Genomic DNA, 20,415 nt, shown 5'->3' on the forward strand with positions numbered 1-20,415 from the left:
CCTTTACCCATTTCTTAACTGGATTGTTCGTTTTCTTTTGATGAGTTTCTTGAGCTCTTATAGGTTCTGGATATTAATCTCTTATCAGTTGCATAGTTTGCAATATTTTCTCCTGTTCTATCGGTTGCTTCTTCACTTTGCTGTTTCCTTTGCAGTACAGAAGATTCTTAGCCTGATGTAGTCCTATTTGTTTACTTTTGCTTTTATTGCCTGTGCTTCTGGGTCTTCTCAAAGAAGTCTTTGCCTATGCCAAAATTTCTGCAATGTTCCCTAGTAATTTGCTGGTATCAGATCATAGATTTAGATCCCTGATCCATTTGAGTTGATTTTTTATAACGTATAAGATAGAGGTCTTGTTTCATACTTCTTCATGTGGAGATTCAATCATCTTGCAACACTTTGTTGAAGAGACTGTCCTGGGGGCTGGCACTGTGGCGTAGCTGGAAAAGCCAATGCCTATGTAGTAGGTGAAGCTAACACCTGCAGTGCCAGCATCCCACATGTGCACCAGTTCGTATCCCAGCTGTTCCACTTCTCATCCAGGTCTCTGCTATGGCCTGGGAGAGCAGTGGAGGATGGCCCAAGCCTTTGGGGCCCTGCACCCTTGTGGGAGTCCCAGAGGAAACTCCTGGCTCCTACCTTCAGATCAGAGCAGCTCTGGCCATTGCAGCCAATTGGGGAGTAAACCAGCAGATGGAAGACCTCTCTCTCTCTCTCTCTCTCTCTCTCCCTCCCTCTCCCCCCCCGCTCCCTCTCCTTCTCTTGTGTGTAATGCTGAATTTCAAATAAATAAATCCTTTTTTAAAAAAGAAAGAGAGAGACTGGCCTTTCTTCAAGGATCAATTTTAGTTCCTTTGTCAAAGATTAGTTGGCTATAGAGGTGTGGATTGATTTCTGGGGTTTCTATTCTGTTCCCTTGGTTATATGTCTATTTTTGTGCCTGTACCAGGCTTGTTTTGAACATAAGTGCCTTGCAAGATAACTTGAAGTTTTTTATTGTGATACCTCTGGCTTTTTTTTTCTTGTTTACAATTGCTCTAGCTATCTGTGGTCTCTTGTACTTCCATATGAATTTTAGCATTGTTTCCTGTAGATCTGAGAAGAATGTCATTGGTACTTTGATTTGGACCACTTTGAGTTTTTTTTTTTTTTTGCTTATCTGTTTTTAGGATAACTTTGAATATGTAAATTGCTATGGATAGTATGGGCATTTTGATTATGTTAATCCTTCCAATCTACAAGCATGGAAGGTTCTTCCATTTTTTTGTGTCTTCTTTGATTTCTTGTTTTATTATATTGCAATTTTCATTGTAGAGAACTTTGACATCCTTGGTTAAATTTATTTCAAGGTATTGAAATATTTTGTAGCTATTGTGAATGATATTGATCTTACATGTTCTTTCTCTGCCATGGCATTTTTCTGTGTATACAAAGGGTATTGATATTTGTGTGTTGATTTCATATCTTGCAACTTTACCAAACTCTCTTAAGAGTTTCAGCAGTCTCTTTTTTTAAGATTTATTTATTTACTTTAAAGTCAGAGTACACAGAGAAGGAGAGGCAGAGAGAGAGAGAGGGGTAGTGAGAGAGAGAAAGGTCTTCCATCTGATAGTTCACTCCCCAGATGGCTGCAACAGCTAGAGCTGCACTAATCTGAAGCCAGGAGCCAGGAGTTTCTTCCGATCTCCCACATGGGTGTAGGGACCCAAGGGCTTGGGTCATCTTCTGCTGCTTTCCCAGGCCATAGCAGAGACCTGGATCAGAAGTGGAGCAGCTGGGACTAGAACTGGCACCCATATGGGATGCCAGCACTGCAGGTGGCGGCTTCACCTGCTATGCCACAGCACCAGCCCTGAGTTTCAGCAGTCTCTTGGTGGCGTTTATTTTCAGCTACTTTCCACAGTGTCTCCCACAGTGGCGTTTATTTTCAGCTACTTGAAAAGTTAGATAGAGAAAGAGAAGAGAGAAGAGGAAACAGATCTTTTATTCTCTGGTTCACTTCCTAAATGTCTGCTACAGCCAGGGCTGGTCCTAGACCAGGCTAGGAGCCAGGATGATGATCTTGGTCTCCCAAATGAGTGAAAGATGCACAAGTATTTGACATCATCTGCTGTATCCCAGGATTCATTAACAAGGAGCAGAATCAGAAATAGAGTAGCCAGGGGGCCGGCGCTGTGGCATAGCAGGTAAAGCCACCGCCTGCACTGCTGGAATCCCATATGGGTGCCAGTTTGAGACCTGGCTGCTTTACTTCTGATCTAGTTCTCTGCTGTAGCATGGGAAAGCAGTGGAAGATGGCCCAAGTGCTTGGGCTCCCGCACCTGTGTGGGAAGACCTGGAGGAAGCTTCTGGCTCCTGGCTTCAGACTGGCCAGGCTCATCCATTGCAGCCATCTGGGGAGTGAACCATTGGATGGAAGATCTCTCTCTCTCTCTCTCTCTCTCTCTCTCTCTGCCTCTCTGTAGCTCTGCCTTTCAAATAATAAATAAATCTTTAAAAAAAGAGAGAAAAAGAGTAGCCAGGACTTCAGTCAGCACTCCAGTATTGGATACAGGTGTCTCTAGTAGTGTCCAGCTTGCTGTGCCACAAGGCCTGTGCCAGAATTCTTTTAACTCTATTTTCTCACAATTTTTTGAAGTATCCTCAGATATATGTGTGTGTAATGTATGTATATATGTGATAGCAAAAGCAGATATATATAGAAACATGTATATTAAGACACTAAGACAAAGAACAAGTCATTTCAATATACATCTTTCAAATTAAGAGTCAGAGAAGAATTTTATCTTCTAATCTAGACAGGTTGGGGTAAATAATAGTAAAACAAATCCTTCTATTCATCGGAAAACATATACCTCTCTGAAGACTTACATATTTTTAAAAAAAGTTATGAGGAATTACATTTAATTTTACAATCTAAATCCTTTGATGGTATTCACAGGGACTGAAAAGACAGCCCTTGGATGAATGCTGTAATTGCATAGGGACCTTTTGAGAGATGCAGTTAATTTTGAAAATGGCAAAGACATGAGCCCCTGGGGTGGGGTGGGGGTATAGGTTGAAGAAGGTTTCTCTGATGAACTGATAGGAGTATAGTTCCTTGCCTCATCCCTCTCCATCTTTATATCTGTGAAACCAACATCAAATTTACTGCTCCCACCACACCCACATAAAATGGCAGCAAATGCTTGGCAAACTCTTATAGAAATTCTATTTCAAAAAGAGGGGAATGGAGAGCATAAAGAAGTGACTAGAAATTCAGACCTCAGCAAATGCTGGGTCTTTATTTTTTAAGACTTATTTGAAAAGCAGTTACAAAGGGAAGAACGGGGGTGGGGGAGAGAGATGTCTTCCATCTGCTAGTTCACTCCCAGAATTGCCGAAATGCCCAAGGCCCAGATCGGCCAGAGCCAAGATCCAGGAATTTCTTTCCAGTCTCGCACGTGGGTGCAGGGGTCAAAGAACTTGGGCCATCCTCAGCACCTTTCACAGATGCATTGGCAGGGAGCAGGATCAGAAGTGGAGCAGCTGGGACATAAACCAGCACCCATAAGGGATGCCAGCACATCAGGCCATGGCCTAACCCACTGAGGCACAGTGCCAGGCCATGTTGGGCCTTTCTTGATGAAGATTCAGTAGGAGAGAAAAGCAAAGTAGAATCCAGGAGTATCAAAATATCAAAATCACTAAAACTAGAGTCCTGATTAGATTAATGTGAGGGTCATCTCTCTAAAGGCTGCCTCAAAGAAAAAGATAAAAATTATGTTTAGCTATTGAAAATAAGACAAAATTAAGTGAAGCTTTATGGATGTACTGGACAGAAAGAAAGATTAATATAAATTTGACTAGGAGCTGGCCCTGTGATGTAGCGGGTTAATCTGCCACCTTCAGTGTCAGTATCCCATATTCGCACTGGTTCTAGTCTGGACTGTTCTGCTTCTGATACAGCTCTCTGATATGGCCTGGGAAAGCAGTAGAAGATGGCCCAAGTGTTTGAGTCCCTGCACCCATGTGGGAAGACCTGGAGGAAGCTTCTGGCTACTGGCTTGCAGCTCCAGCCGTTGCAGCCAGTTGGGGAGTGAACCAGTGGATGAAAGACCTCTCTCTCTCTCTGCCTCTCCTTCTCTCTCTGTGTAACTCTGACTTTCAAATAAATAAATAAATCTTTAAAATAATAAATAAAATATAAATTAGACTACATCAAAAAGTGAAAATATTATACCAGTATCAAGTCTAGACAGATACGTACTTTATTTTTCCATAATGTTTTTGACTGTGACACCTCACAATTTAACAGGCACTTGAGACTGAGCAGCTGTGTCACCATGTAACAAGTAACCACCAGTTACAGTCACTCCTCAATTCCATGGTCACATTCCAGGCTGCACAGGTGCACGCCACCCTGCTTCTCCACCTTCACCCAAGTAATGTGTAGTTCTGAGTACAGGTCTCTGATCTACATGGCAAGGCAGTTTCACAGGGGCCAAGTGCTCCTGCCCGCCCCTGTGTAAGAGTGAGTGTGAGGTAAAGCAGTGTTGACCTACTTGCCACCCTCAGAATTGGGGCCCTGTATCTCTGCAGGAGCCTGGGCACAGTGGTCATCTCACTTCCCAAGGCCCCCATGGCCACCCTGTCCCTAACCGGCTGTCACAGCAGCACAGTGACCACCATATCTGCATGGCAGAGAGGCAGGAGCTAAGAGTTCGGGGTTCCCTTCTCTGTGAGTATCCTCCGTGCCCATGTCTCTGCCCTGTAATTTTGCTTCTTACTCCCTAAATGGTTTAATAGTGACTGGGGCAGGACAGAGGAGCAAGGAGCCTGTGGCTTGCAGAGACCCAACCTTGGCATGCACTGACATTCTAAACGGTCTGTTCATGTCCTCCAGGGGGCACTTCTGGGACTTTGCTGATCTTCCATCTGATGGTCCACTCTCCAAACGGCCACGATGGCCAGGACTGGGCCATACTGAAGCCAGGAGCCAAGAACTCTATCCACTCTAATATATTAGGATATTTTAACATGAGAGGATAGGATTGCTTTCTGATCTCCTAGATAAGAATGATAATCAAAATGAAAGTATCTACAATGTCTCATTTTGTTTTAAATATTTGTCAAATTCCATATGTAAATATTTGTGAAATCCGTAGTTTTTTTTTTTTTTTTGACAGGCAGAGTTAGACAGTGAGAGAGAGAAACAGAGAGAAAGATCTTCCTCCCATTGGTTTACCCCCCAAATGGCCACTACAGCTGGCGTGCTGTGCTGATCCAAAGCCAGGAGCCAGGTGCTTCCTCCTGGTCTCCCATGTGACTGCCGGCCCGACCACTTGGGCTATCCTAACTGCACTCCCGGGTCACAGCAGAGAGCTGGACTGGAACACGAGCAACCGGGATAGAATCCGGTGCCCCAACTGGGACTAGAACCTGGGGTGCTGGCACCGTAGGCAGAGGATTAGCCTAGTGAGCTGTGGCACCAGCCAAATTGGTAGTTTTTTAAACAGATGCAATATCGTTTGTATACACAATTCTAAAAGCATAATGATATATCCTTCTTCTCACTCTCCCACTCTTCTTCCTTGTATTTTTTCTTTAGTTTTTGAGATAACATTTTAAATACACTTTACAGTAAAAAAAAAGTCTTAATACTTCACCAAAGAAAAGTTTAACAAATAAAATGCAAGAAGACCCTAGTTTAGGGGGAATATAGTGAATGGTTATAAATAATATATAAAAATGAAGACATTAAATGAGAAACTTATATGTGTCCTAATTCCTTTACAAAAAGTCTCATGGGAAATCTGTCATTATTTACCAAATGTCAGTACAAAAACATCTATTTATATGATCTCTTTAAAAAAGGATTGTGTGTAATAAAGTAGAACTTTTCTCAAGTTTTCTTGACAGTCTCACATAAAAACAGCTTCAACCTCCTTGTAAATTTTAGAAATCGTTAGGCAGTCTACACTGTTTCTAGTTAATAATTGCACATACTAAAACTACTGGGGTATTTCCTAGAAAGCTACGCAGAAAGGCCAGGTCCTGGAACTGAGACCCTGTTTCCCGCATGGGAAGAAAGGAGAACTGAGGACCCCATAGATGACAGTTCCTCACGTGCATGAACCCCATACACACAGCACTGCTGCTGCCTAGTGACCACTCTGTTCCCACTGCACAATCTGGGAAATGTGGGGCTGCTGCCACTCAGCTCCCCACAGATGGCTCTGGGGCCCAGACTTCTCTGCTAACAGGGAAGGGGCAGGGTGCCCGGGTCCTGGGTGCCAGTCCAGGCCCCACCCGCTAGACCACAAGGAACCCAGGGAAGTGCTGTGCTGACAGTAAGATGGGGCCCAAGGTTCCAGAGATGCCCTCTGGGAGCCTGTGTCCTGCCAACAGGTACCACCAGCTTCCCCTTCCCCCACTCTGGACAGTTGGCCCCACACACTCACCATTCCCAGGAGTCCAAGATGGGCTGTGTTGTGGGGGACAAGGTCAGAGAACAGCAGATGCCGCACTACCTCCGGAGTCTCCCAGCGGCAGAGGTCCCTCCTTGGACCTCTCTCCTCCAGGAATTTGGAACTCTGTGGTGTCACAGTCCAGTGTGATTATGTGGCAGTGACGTCACCGCGCCTGATTGGACAGCTCACATAGCCGTCAGCACACAGGACCCAGAAGACGCAGCAAATCAGCATTTTTACAGCAGGGACGGGAACTCCAGGCCACCCCAGATGGTAGAGAGGCGAGACCTGGGTTCAGGGGCCAAGGGCATCCTTCAGGGCTGCACCCTTTCACCAACAGGGTCCTGCCACCAGCTGGGACCCTCCTGCCTCCCCACGGGTCTTCCTGGGAGAATCCCACCTGGAGGCTGCAGTAACCTGCTTAGGTGAGTTAGAGATTATTGGCTTTGGTCTTTTTCATTTTCTTCATATTGCTGACTCATTTCTCTGTGGGGTTTTTAATATTAATAATGTTTACAGATATTACAAATTCAATCCTTTTTTTCATCTCTCCTAGATATTTGTTTTCTAGTCTGCCTCTTGCCCTTTAATATTATTTTCTGTTTGTTTCTTGCTGGTACTTAGTAATTAGTGGATTTTATGCATTGATCTTTTCAGTAATATTGTTAAATTTATGTATCAGTTGTATTTATTATTAGATTTTATGAATTATTTAGGTGCTTAAGTGTCATCCTATATAATTCTTTGTGTATAATTCTTACAATAGAAAGTTGAAAAGAAACAGTGGTGGCATCTGGGTGTAGGCTTACGTCCAGGGAAAAGCTTTCAATGGTTCTGTATTAGTTGTGTTGGTTTTTGTAGGTTTCTTTTAATCTTGATCAGATTGAAGAAGTTACTTTCTGCTTGTTTTCACTGATGTAAGGTTTTTTTATTAGAAGCTGAGTTTTATTAAATATTTTCAACATGTAATCTAAACACTCAGTGATCGTCTTTATGCATTTTTCACCTATTTGGATGGATGTTTTGGGAATCTTGACAACTCTTGTATTTTTTATTATCTCTTCCTTTTAATTGACCTATTATGTTTTCCTATATCATTTCATTTATTATAATAATACTTTGCCGCCCAGTGAGTCATGGGCTGGCTGTTGTGGTTCACTGGGACCAGGAGGCCGGGGTGGGGTCCCAGCCTGGCTCCCCGCCACCCCTTGTGGCCAGGGCAGGGCAGGCTCCCAGGTGTGCAGGGCCTCACCAGGCAGTGGCCGAGACGGGGACGCGCCTTGTAACGGCCTAGTCTGCCACCTGCAGGCATGGGCTCCAAGGCCAAGAAGTGCGTGGTGCTGCCCACGGTGGAGCAGATCCTGGAGGACGTGCGCAGGGCACCGGCCCAAGACCCTGTCTTCACTGCGCTGGCCCTGGAAGGTAGGGGGCTCGGGCCAGGGCAGGGCAGGGGTTGGACCCAAGGCCTCAGGAGCGGTGGCTGGGCAGGACCTTGGGTCCCGTGCGTGGCCCTGGGGCTGAGGAAGGCATTGGCTCCATTAACGGAGGGGGAGTGTGCCGTGGGACAGGGGCCATGGTGGAGGTTGCAGGGGTCTCTGACCCAGCCTGGGGTGGAGCTGAGAAGTGGGGTTGCGAGGACAGGGTTCTGCATGCAGGGTTGGCGTGGACTCTGTGGTCTCTGCGAGGTGCTCAGCTGTACTGAGCCCTGGGCCCAGACGGACCCAGAGCGCCGCCCCCGCCCTCCCTGGACGTGCCCCGTGGACCGAGGCCTGAGGATTCTATGGGAACCTACTGTTCTTTCTCTTTCTTTCTTTTTTGAAAAAGACATTAGAGACAGAGGGAGATCCGTCCGCTGGTTCGCTCCCCAAATGGCTGCAGCGGCCGGAGCTGGGCTGACCAGGAGCCAGGAGCTCCATCCGAGTCTCCCACACGGGTGCAGGGGCCCAAGCACTTGGGGCATCCTCCACTGCTCTCCCAGCGCACAGCAAAGAGCTGGATCAGAAGTGGAGCAGCCGGGACTTGAACTGGCGCCCCTATGGGATGCCAGAGTCCCAGGCAGCAGCTTTACTGCTACACCACAGCGCTGGCCCCGGGAGCCTACTTTTTAGAATTAAGTTATACTGGGGCCCTGTGCCCATGTGGGACCTGGAGGGAGCACCTGGCTCTGGCCTGGCCCAGCCCCGGCTGTTGTGGCCATTTGGGGAGTTAACCACAGATAGAGGATCTCTCTCTCCCTCTCTCCCTCTTTCTCTCTCTCTCCCTCTCTCTCTCTCCCTCCCTCCTTCCCTGTTCTCTCTCTCTCTCTCTCTCTCTCTCTCTCTCTCTCTCTCCCTCTCCCTCTCCCTCTCCCTCTCCCTCTCCCTCTCTCCCCTCCCGTCAGATGAATTAAACAAGCCCAGCTGTACTACCACATTCTGTGCCGTGCTCTGTGTGACCCGGGGTTGCTCGGCATCACCATGGGCTGCTGCCGTCTGCCAGAGGTTCTGTGGGACAGGGCACCTGGCGGAACCCGGGCTGAGCTGCGTTTCAGTCGCTGGCTGCCTTTTGTCTGTCGCGAGTCTCCTGTAGGGAGCAGGCGTCTGGCCGAGGTTCGAGGCCAGGTTCCCGGCCATGGCCAGGGAGGTGCTGGCAGCTGTAGGGCCACAGGAGCAGACCTGCTCCCTCCTTTCAGCAAAACGTGTTTGCTGACCAGGTGAGGCCAGGCTGCCTGTCTTCCTGCTGCTGCTCCAGCCCTGGAGGAGGGACCTGGACCACATGGGAAGTCATGGACCACATGTGTGGGGGGGTCGTGGACCATGTGTGTGTTTGTGTGGGGTTGTGGGCCATGTGTGTGTGGATCATGGACCACGTGTGTGGGGTTGTGGACTGTGTGTGTGGGGGTCGTGGACCACGTGTGTGGGGTCCTGGACCAGGTGTGTGTGGGGGGGTCGTGGACCGCATGGGGGGATCGTGGACCATGTGTGTGTTGGCGGGTCATGGACCACGTGTGTCAGCACACTGCCATCCCATCGCTGCCTCTGAGGGTCATGGCCATGCTCCCCTACAACCCCCCATGCAGCCTCGCTCGGGGTGCATCTTCCTAGGAAGTGCCACAGCCCATTTGGCAAAAAAAAAAAAAAACAAATTACATTCTGCTGCCTCGGGCTGACCTGGGCCCCTTCTTCCCTGGCCAGGGCGCCAGCTGGGCTGTGTGGGTGCCCAGGACTGCTCCCCCCACAACAGGCCCTGTCCATCTCTCGGGGCCACCCTTGGCCCTGGCCTTCCTCAGGGACAGGGCCCTGAGAGGGGCCGGGTCTGTGGCATGGAGGGTGAAGCCGCTGCCTGTGATCTGGGCCGCTCGGCATCTGATCCGGTTCCCTGCTGGCAGCAGCCGGCAGCCCCAGTGTGGGCCCTGCTGTTTCCATCATTGCTGAGGAGAGCATTTCTAGAACAATGTGAGAGACAGGTGCAGCAGGAATGTGGGAACCCAGAGCTCCGTGTGGGTGGCAGGGACCCCGCTATTGAGATTGGTGTGCTTCGGCTGGCGTGTGAGGCGCCAGGTCATGTATGGGCCCCCAAGAGTGACTGTGGGGTGCCCAGGCCGCCAGGGTGGGCTTGTGCTGTGCAGGGGTCTACAGGCACCCGCGTCCCCAGGCTGGCCTCCCTCCTGCTGGGTGGCTCTGGTCTCGGGGGTTTCCTTGTGACTGACTCTTCCTCATGCTGTCCCAGACCCCCCAGGAGACCCCAGGAAGAGTGAGGACCCCGAGGCTCAGCAGGAGCGGCTGTACCAGCAGTGCCGGGCCTACATGGCCCCCAAAACGCAGCTGCAGCGGGCAGGCGAGGGGCTGAGGCAGCAGTGCCAGGGCCTGCAGTGAGCCGGTGCTGAGCTGGAGCTGGACATTTGCCACATGATGTGCACGGTGCTGCCTGGTGCCTCCTCCAGCTGACCTGGGCCCTTCCCCACCCTGGGCCCAGGCTGGACCCTGTATGGGCACCCGGGACCACCTTCCCCCAGCGGACCCTGTGTGGCCGCCCGGGACCACCTCCCCGCAGTGGACCTGTGTGGGTGCCCGGGACCACCTTCCCCCAGCGGACTCTGCCCATCTCACGGGGTCACTCTGTGCTCCCTTGCCTGGTGCTGGCCCGGCGCACCACTCCCTGGCCGAGAGGGGGAGCTGGCTTTCCTGGCGGGGCCCCACGGGCCTCATGCTGCACTCTTGGGCAGGAGCCACCCCTTCATTGCTGTGGGAGAGGCTGATGCAGCAGACAGCAGAGCGGACACGGGCCAGGCCCTGGACGCCCTCCCTGGGACAGAGGCCACACCGGCTCCCGGTCCTCTGCGTCCCGAGGGGCAGGGCCGAGCCCCAGGGCCACAGGAGTTTCTCTTCTGCTGCCTGAGCCTCAGAGACCCCAGCCACAGCCGCTCAGCCGGGGCAGAGAGCCACCCCCCCCCAGCCCACCGGGCACTGTCAGGCCTGACAGAGCCTGGGCCACAGCCAAGGACGGAGCCGGACAGAGATGCCCCAGTGGGACAGTCTTCCCGGCCAGCAGGGACCCCTGGCCTCCCTGCTTGTGGCCGGCGTGGGAGGCCTGCCCCGCCCTGCTCATGCAGCAGAGGCGACTGGACAGCTACCTTTATTAAAGTTGTGCAACACGGGTTGGGGGGGCGTGGTCCTTCCGCGAGCCCGCGGCTTTACATGGGGTGCTGGCAGGCGGTGCGCTAAGTACACGTGGGACAGATGGTGCAGGGCATGAGGAACAGGTGGGTGGGCGGAGGGAAGGCCGCCAAGTGGCCGCCCATCCTGAGTGGCCCTGGGAATGGCCGGGGGGTAACTGGTGTCCAGGGTCAGGGGCTGGGCAAGACCCGGTCCCCAGGACAGGGCCTGCAGCCCCACCTCAGCTCCATTGCCCAAAGGTCACTCTGTGATCTCCCCACACTGGGCGGGGTGAGCTGTGCCTGCGTCTCCCCCTCACTGCTCCAGGAGCAGCCCTGAGCCCCAGGCCTGAGGACACCCAGCAGTCCCTGTGTGCCGAGGCCTCAAGCACTGCCTCACCCCCGCTGCTGGTCATCTTCTGGCTGGCTGCCCCAGGCTCCCCAGGACCCCTGCTTGGCAGTGTGGCCTAGAAGGAAGTGCGTGGCACCTGGGGTGCGCCCTGGAGCTTGGGGGCCACCCCTACTCCTCCTGGGCTGTGTCCTGCGGGGCACAGGTGGGGCCTGAAGGGGGCGCCCGCTTGGGTTGCTGCCTGCGGCTGTCTGGCCAAGGCCCAAGGATGTGGAGGACAGGATACAGCAGGTGGAGCCCCCTCCTGGGGGATGGGGTGCTGGGGTAGCACTGCTGGGCGGCCACCCGCAGGTGCCCTTCCCCCAGCCGGATGCTGCAGGAAAGAGGTCGCTGGCTCTCTCTACAGCGCGCTCCTCCGTGGAGGTGGGCAGGGCTGCGGGGCCCCCTCTCCTGCTGCGTTCAGGCTCCTGGGCTGTGATGGCCCTGGGGTCCCGTGGTCCTTGTGTTGTCCACGTGGTCCATTCAGAGAAAGCTGGGAGGGAGGCACAGAGCCAGCCCCCCCACACACACACACGCCTGCCTTGCCCACCCTGCCTTGGCCGGGCAGTGGCGTCCCAGGGCAGCAGGGTTAGCCCGACTTCAGCATCCCCCGAGGAATCCTGTCCCTCGTCACCATGGGGCTGGGCACGTAGTTGAAGGGCGGGATGCGCGCTGTGTGGCTAGGGGAGCCGTGCCGGCTGGCAGGAAAGCCCCCCACGGTGATACCCAAGCCCTCGTGGGCGAAAGGCGAAAGGCGCGGAGGCAGGGCCCTTGGCCAGGATCGGCCAATGCATGTCGCTGCCCAGGAGGGTTGGCCTGGGCGCTGGTTGGCGCGGGGGGCTACTCCCTGCTCTCCAGGCTCAGGGACGCGCTGGCATTGGTCTTGGGCTGGGCCACCTCTTCTGTCTGCACCAAGACGTCGCTGGTCTTCTGCAGCGGGGGGCCGGCGGGGCCCTCCTCCGGCGAGGCGCCCCGGAGTGGCAGGGCCAAGGCGGGCAGGGTGCTGTGCAGGATGTGCGCGACGTCCTCGTCCCGGATGCGCCGCCATGTCGTACCTGGCGCGACCACCCTGGGCAGTGGCCGCGCCTCGCCGTCGCTCTGGTGGCTCCGGTGGTGTGCGCTGGGGGTGGGGGGGCTCCCGGGGCCGCGCCATCGGGCCTGCGGGCCACGCTGACGTGGGGCAGGGAGGAGCAGCGCTTGACCTCCACCGGCCGCACGGGGGCGCTCACGGGCAGGCGCGAAGGGCTCTCGCAGCTGGTGCGCTGGGGCGCGCGCGGGCCGGGCCGGGACATGACCCTGGCCGGGTCGGCTGTTACCTGCGGGCCGCCCTCAGCTCGTCGCAGCGCGAAGAGCAGAGGAAGACGGCGGGGAGCGCGGGCCGGCCGCGGCGGGGCGACGCGTCCTGGGAGGTGGAGGCGGAGTCGGACAGCAGCTCCGTGCGCCGGAGACGCAGGAAGCCAGGCCACTCCTTGAAGAAGGTCAGTTGGCGCCGGAAGCCCGAGCGGTCCGAGGACTCGCTGCCGCTGGAGCGGGCGGAGGCCACGCGCACCAGGCCCAGTCGGCCCCCACGCGCCCCCGCCGCCCCCTCGCGGCCTCTGGGGCTCGGCTCTGGGGCGGACCTGGCCAGCGGCGGCGGCCCGCGCCTGACCGGCCTCTGCATGAACGGGATCCGCACGGGCGACTTCCGTGTCTTGTGGTGCTTGGCCAGCAGGGCCCGTGCCAGCGTCTTGGGCACGCGGGGGGCTGCCGGGCCGGGCAGAGACCCTGCAGCTGGGGTGGAGGGGGGCGACTTCCTGGGCAGAGGCTGAGAGGCGGGCGAGGTCTGGGAGGAGCTTGAGAAGGGGTCTTGGCCAGAGGAGCAGGGGTGGTGGTGCTCCTGGGGGGATGGCTCAGCGCCACCAGCTCCGAGATCTTGCCCGGCAGGTGCAGGCTCCAAGAGCGCTGCTTCCTGGGCGCTGGCGCCTTGCCTGCGGCTGCTGTCTGTGCCGGGCTGGGGGGCTCCGCCGCCTCCCTCAGTGTGGCCCGGGGCCAGGGACAGCTTTGGGCTGGGGCCGGGTGGCCGGGCTGGGCACGTAGATCACTGTCCGCCCCTGGAGAACGGCCGGCACCCCCGCTGCTACCTACTGAACAGCGCGCGGCTTCTCCGGGCCGCCAGGGGCGCGGGGGCTCGCGCGCTCTTGGCTGAGGCCAGGCTCCGTTTCTCTGGCCGCCGGGCACTGCCCTCCCTGCCCCGGCCCCGGGCTGGTGCCTGCTCCTGCGCTTGGATAGCTGTGGGGAGGGGTCCATGGACAGAGCAGACCCCAGGGACAGGAGCTAGTCGGACTCGGAGGCCGCCTCGCGGGGGGCCGCCGCGGCTGCCTGGTGCAGCCACGTGAGGATGGAATTGGCGCCCTCCTGGATGGTGTGCCACTGGACGCTGTCCAGGTCGGAGGCCCGGTCTGAGCCGGCCGCCTCCTCGCCGCAGTCCCGGGGCGCCTCTGCTGGCCGCTTGTCCTGCCCTCCAGCCTTGCAGCGCTGGAGGCCAGAGGCCGAGGGCCTGCACCTGGACATGGCTGAGCCAATGCAGCAGTGCGGGAGTGCCTCCTCGGAGCGCGGGCTGGGGGAGCTGTCACGCCCGCCTCCTCGGTGCGGGGCCTGGGTGACCGTGGGCTCCAGGCTCCCAGGTGGCTGGCCGGTCGCTCACAGCCTTGAGCGAGGTAGCCGAGGAGCTCAGGGAGTAGCAAGGTAGGGTCTTATCGGTGATCAGCCGGGGCTGGGCCCCGGGGGTGGGGGCGGCTGGGCCAGAGCGGCTGCTTTGGCTGGGACCCGGCGCCTCCTTCCTGCCCTGCTTCAGGGCCTGCGGGATGGGGCGGCTCGGCCAAGGAGGGCACCTCGTCAGAGTCGTAGAAGCAGTACACGGCCTCCTCGTGGGCGTCGTGAGGCACAGGGACTGCCTCCCCCCTTCCCCCCCCACCCCGGTCCAAGTGGGCACTTGGGAGCCGGCCCAGGGGCAGCTCCAGCCCGGCCGGATCCTCCCTGTGCCCCGGACCTGCTCCAGGCTCCGGCCGGCGACCCTGGCCTTAAGCAGGTGCCCGGAGACCTGGCTGGCGGGGGGCCACGAGGCCGGCGGGCTCCTGCCTGTCCAGCCGGCCCCCTGGGGCTGCTCCCTGGGGGGGCCCTTGCAGGGTCTCCTCGCTGAGGGACTCGGCGCTGGAGAAGTTGACAGGCGTGCCCTCGGCCGAGTCAGTGCACAAGTCGTCCTTCAGGGCCGGGGCGGGCCCCAGCATGTAGACCTGGACGGGCAGCGCGCAGCAGCTCCAGCTCCTGGTCCGCGGCCTTGCGGGTCTGGGAGCCCGCGGACGCCGGCCCCTCCTGTCGTCTCACATCCTCTTCTCACCGGCGGTGGCCGGCGCCACCGCGACCCCCGCCGGCGCCGCGGTCAGCAGCAGCAGCAGCTCCAGGTAGTGCTCGTGCAGGGTGAGCGCACCGAGGCTGGAGGCACAGGAGAAGTTCTCCTCCGGCTTCTCCACAGTGAAGCTGACGCTGCCGGCGTCCAGCTCGGAGGCAGGTGGCAGCGCTCGTGGCAGTCGGCGGTGTCCAGGAAGCGCTTCACGTAGCTCTCCCACTGCAGGCTGAACTGGCTGCTCTGGGGCTGGCCGGGCGGCGCGGCCGGCGGCGCCTTGCTGAGGCTGGGCGGCATGGCCTGCCCGGGGCTGTCAGGCAGCTTGCTGGGGCTCACCTTGCCGCTGCCCAGCCCGCTGCAGGGGTCCCTGGGGGTGGAGCTGGCAATGGCCGGGCTCTCAAAGCTGCCCAGGGAGCTCACGGAGCTCCAGCGGCTCAGCACCAGCGGTGTCTCCTGCACACAGCTGGATGGCGTGACATCCTCCAAGGTCAGGCCCCGGCCCGCGCCACGCCCGGTCCAGCTCCACCTCTTCGGGGCCGGCCTCCTCCAGGCCCTCGAGGGAGGAGTTGCTGTCCAAGTCTCCGGCCTCGCTGGGGCCTGGGCATCCTGTCGAGGACAGCGAGCTGCAGTGGGACAGCGAGATGGGCCCCTCCTGCGCCACCAGCCTCTGCAGCGCCCTGCTGGCCGCAGCTGTCCGGGTGGCCCCCAGCTTCTCGGGCACCTGGCTCAGGCCCTCCACCAGCAGCCAGGCCTGCTTCCAAGCCGCGGGGGGCGCCTTGGGGCCGCAGGGGGCCCCCGCGCCTGCCCTGCCCGCGGCCTCCAGCAGCGGCACGTGCTGATAGGTGGGCGACAGCTTGATGGTGCGCACGCAGGCGCTGGCGCCGGCGGCGTCCCGGGTGGGCCCCTCGGCCTGGCCGCCCCGCAGGTCGAGGTCGAGCCCAGCGGGCCGCGGCTGCCCGCCCAGGAGCTCCTCGCGGTGCTTGGCCAGCGCGGCCAGCTGGCAGGGCCGCTTGTGCTCCCGCGGTCAGTAGCCGTCACTGGTGCTGCCGCTATTGAGGCTGTCGTTGGAGAGGCTGGTGTGGGCCGCTTTGAGCCAGAGCAGTGGGTGCGCCCGGCCCAGGTGCTGGGCCGAGCTCCATCTCCAGCGCCCACTGCTTGCGCACGTAGAGGCTGGGCACGCAAGTGCGGGGGGGACACGACCGTGGCGGCCGCCTGGTGCTTGGCGGGCCGGTGGGCCAGCAGGTTGCGCAGCATGCCCACGGTGCCCAGGTCCCACACCAGCTCCTGGTCCCGCGCGCTGCGGGCGGACAGTTTCCAGAGCGTGCCGCACGCGTTGCTCACGATGGTCAGGCTGTGCGAGGTCAGGTGCTGCAGCAGCGTCTGCAGGCAGTTTGTGGTCGCGGAGCACCTGCCTGGGTGGGGGAAGTGGGGGCGGGGTCAGGTGTGACCGGAACAGACGGCCCCGCCCACCCTCCCGGGATTGGGTGGCCAGAACAGACGGCCCCGCCCAGCTCTCCGGGGTTAGGGCAGCCTTTGTGGGCATTTGGGGGCTGGACCAGCAGGTGGGAGGGGTGGTGGTGGTGTGTCTCTGCGTTTCTCAAATAAATTTTAAATTGAAATTCAAAAATAATAATAATAATACTTTGCTTATGATATTTGTATCTGCTTATGAAAGGTATGCTTTTAAAAATCATTTCAAATCCTGGTACACTTCCATCATCATCATCAACATAATGCTGATTTTCCAAAAGAAATTAAAGCTATTCCTAGCTTATTTCCATTTGCATAGGTTTGGGAAACAGGTTTCCTTTTTCTTCCTTAGAAGTTTGAAATATACCTGTAAGCCTGAAATTTTGATTGTTTAACTTTTTTTCTTAGTTGCAATTTTCAAAATGTGATTTAACGTACTTGGTTTATGTATGAGGTTTTCTATTTTATGTTATATTTGTGTTTTTGTGAATTTGATTTTCAAAATATGATAGATTTTGATCTATGTAGTCATAATTTTACTCAGGAATTTCACACATTTCTCTAAGTAGGTTGGTAAAGACTATAGTTCCTACAAAAGAATGATTCTGTTTTAATTCCTGAAATAGATTTTTTTTGACTTTTACTTATGTTTCCTTAATCGCTTTTAATAATGACCAAAGAAAAGACCCAGTCATTTGCCCTCCTTTGTTTCTTGGACATGTCTGACATGTGGAAAAAATGAAGTAATCATTGCTCATTAAGTTGCAAAGAAATGCATGGCTGAACAACAATAAATATGCATGAAATCAGATAACTGTGATGCTGATGTAATGTTCTTATATTGGAAAAAAGTAATACTGTGTTTTCATGATGCGATCTGATGAGTCTTAAATGTTGATAGAAAAATGTACTATGATAAAACTATGCATAGATTTAAATATTTTTGTAGAAATACTTATCTTTCAATTCCATGTTTCTAAAATCTTCTCAATGTGCCCTTCTTTATTTTTGCTAAGCAATCTCCTATGAATCCCTTGTTGTTTTTGTACAACCCAGTATTGAAAGTGAGTCTTGGGCCGGCGCCGCAGCTCACTAGGCTAATCCTCCGCCTAGCGGCGCCGGCACACCGGGTTCTAGTCCTGGTCAGGGCGCCGGATTCTGTCCCGGTTGCCCCTCTTCCAGGCCAGCTCTCTGCTGTGGCCAGGGAGTGCAGTGGAGGATGGCCCAGGTGCTTGGGCCCTGCACCCCATGGGAGACCAGGAAAAGCACCTGGCTCCTGGCTCCTGCCATCGGATCAGCGTGGTGCGCCGGCCGCAGCGCGCCGGCCGCGGCGGCCATTGGAGGGTGAACCAACGGCAAAGGAAGACCTTTCTCTCTGTCTCTCTCTCTCACTGTCCACTCTGCCTGTCAAAAAAAAAAAGTGAGTCTTGTCTGACTTATTTTAAGGTTGTACATTATGATTAAAAAGAAATAAAATAGTACATTTGCAGTTGTTAAATTCTGGACTATTTCATTTTCAAAGATTTATGTATTTACTTGAAAGGCAAAGTTACAGACGGTGAGAGAGAGAGAGAGATGTTCCATCTGCTGGTTCACTTCCCAAATGGCCACAATAGCTGGAAATGAGCTAATCTGAAGCCAGGATCCAGCAGCTTTTGGGTTTCCCTTGTGGATACAGGGACCAAGTACTTCAGCAAACTTCCACTGCTTTCCCAGGTGCTGGATCAGAGGTGGAGCATCTGGGACTCAACCCAGCACTTATATGGGATGCTAGCACTACAAGCAGCAACTTTACCCACCAGGACACTGTGCTGGCCTCAAAATTTTGGATTTTTAAGACAGAAATTTCTCCAGCACCACGGCTCACCTGCAGCGCCGGCACCCAGGTTCTAGTCCTGGTTGGGGCACCAGATTCTGTCCTGGTTGCTCCTCTTCCAGTCCAGCTCTCTGCTGTGGTCCGGGAGTGCAGTGGAGGATGGCCCAAGTGCTTGGGCCCTGCACCCGCATGGGAGACCAGGAGAAGCACCTGGCTCCTGGCTTTGGATCGGCGCAGTGCGCCAGCTGCAGCACACCAGCTGTAGCAGCCATTTGGGGGTGAACCAAGGAAAAGGAAGACCTTTCTCTCTCTCTAACCATCCACTCTGCCTGTTAAAAAGACAGAAATTTCACTGATTGGAAGCTAAAGATGTTTGTCATCCATTCTCTCAAAGAGACTTGGCACTGTATAGCAATAAGCCCAGAGTACCCAACCTTACTATTTAGATTGCCTGTCTATGCTGAGGTACATGCACTGCCAGCTGTCACTTCTTAGTGAAATTCGATTGTACTAAAAATAAAGCAAAAGAAATACCAGCACTGTTTACAAACATGAAATTTAAAATAAATACATAAACCTTCAAATGCAACAGTCCATAGTTTCTTATGGTTTCCTGCTGTAAATTTTCAAAACATCAAAAGCCAAGAATAAAATGAGGAACAATAAGACAAAAATAAAATACTTAGCAATACTGCTAATGACAATAATGTTAACAGTTTAGTGACATGCCCTATATCAATTGAGTTCTTTCAAATTGTGACCCAAGCACACAAACCCCCATAACTACCTTAATAAACACTTAAAAATCTGGAATCTTTTGTAGAAAAGTGCTAATCTAACCCAGCCCTCATTTGAAAAGACATTTATCCTAGTAAAAAGGAAAGAAAGCCAAGGCAAAACAGTCAAAATGAAGACTACTCTGATCATTGAGGTTTCAGATAGTGAAGTTTAGAGCTGTTCTCATGGATAATCCACACATACATAATTATCTTTCACTTTCATTAATTTTCCAAATGAAGGCAAAATGTTGTCAATAAGCTTTTGGAAGGGCATTACAGAGTCCATTAACCAACTTTGCATGGGAGTATAATCTACACATTTCATTTCTCCAAGGTGGGACAGTGAACATATTTCACTAGCAAAAAGTCTGAATCAGGATGTCTAATACTCACTAAAAACACTTTAGAAGAAATATTTGCCTAAACTTTATTTTTAATAGTCAAGTAGCATAAAAAAGAGTACTTTCAATTCATTGCCATTCTCACAGTGTTCTAAACTCTTCACTCTGGCTCTAAAACAAAATTGCATCACAATTATTGTCAATCTTCATAATTACTCAGAATATAAGTCAATGATGCACAGAGATTTGATTAGCCATATTGATAATTTAAAAGAATTGGAAGTAAAATAATAGGCGGGAGGGGCAGCAGATAGCATGGTAAAAATAGTCTTAGATTGAGGCCGGTGGTGTGGTGGGTAAAGCTAACATCTGTACTATCGGCTTCCCATATGGACACCGGTTTGAGTCCCAGCTGCTCCACTTCTGATCCAGCTCTCTGCTATGGCCTGGGAAACCAGTAGGGGATGGCCCAAGTCCCTGAGCCCCTGTACCCGCATGGGGACCAGGAGGAAGCTGCTAGCTCCTGGCTCCTGGCTTCGAATCGGTGCAGCTCTACCTATTGTGGCCAATTGTGGAGTGAACCAGCTGGTGCAGGACCTCTGCTTCTCTCTGCCTGTCCTCTCTCTGTGTAACTCTGGCTTTCAAATGACTAAATAAATCTTTAAAAAATAGTCTTAGATTTGTTCTGTATATAATTCACATTCACCAATAGGCATACAGGCAAACCTCTAAAATAAACCTTAAAACTACACTTGTTTATTTTCTTATATTCAATTTTTTCTATGCTTTGAATCTTATTTTAAGAACAAATCTTTTGAAGGCATATACTCACTCTATTACTTGTGTGTTTATTATTTATGGTTCTCATCACATTCGGAGTTTTCAGATCTCCCTTTGAGCAGTTCTTTATTGCTTTCTCATCCAAGTTAGCTGGAAACATCACTATAAGCTCCAAACTCAGTTTTTGCCCATTTTTGGAGGTGCTACAATGTGTAGGATTTTGCTTCTAATTTTTCTCTTTTTTTAAAAAAATTTTGACTTTCATTATTTTAGTGGTTTTTCATTTCTTAATTAATTTTATTGCCAAATTCTGTCATTGTAAAAGATACACTGCGCACTGTTTTTCTTACACATTAGTGTTTGGGTTGCTTTCA

General features: G+C 53.7%; 1 protein-coding gene and 1 pseudogene across 6 annotated transcripts in view; one reads left to right on the forward strand and one right to left on the reverse strand.

The window, feature by feature from the left end:
- LOC138846302 (UPF0449 protein C19orf25 homolog) overlaps positions 1-20,415 on the forward strand; it is a 251,330-nt gene that overhangs the window by 28,610 nt on the left and 202,305 nt on the right. The window contains exons 1-3 of one of the 6 annotated variants that reach the window (XM_070061690.1): positions 6,745-6,877; positions 7,761-7,874; positions 10,161-12,951. The exons of 1 other annotated variant lie outside the window; for it this stretch is intronic. In XM_070061690.1, coding sequence (XP_069917791.1) covers positions 7,763-7,874; positions 10,161-10,306 — 258 coding nt within the window. In that variant the 5' untranslated portion in view covers positions 6,745-6,877; positions 7,761-7,762 and the 3' untranslated portion in view covers positions 10,307-12,951. Of the gene's footprint in view, positions 1-4,885; positions 6,878-7,760; positions 7,875-10,160; positions 12,952-20,415 lie in introns of those variants that run through there. 4 more of the 6 variants (XR_011383761.1, XM_070061691.1, XR_011383760.1 and 1 more) reach the window with 4 other exon arrangements.
- Positions 12,063-20,415, reverse strand: part of LOC138843139 (adenomatous polyposis coli protein 2-like) — a 35,574-nt pseudogene continuing 27,221 nt past the window's right edge.

The sequence above is a fragment of the Oryctolagus cuniculus genome, chromosome 17 (assembly GCF_964237555.1).
Source record: "Oryctolagus cuniculus chromosome 17, mOryCun1.1, whole genome shotgun sequence".
Taxonomy (NCBI): Eukaryota; Metazoa; Chordata; class Mammalia; order Lagomorpha; family Leporidae; genus Oryctolagus; species Oryctolagus cuniculus.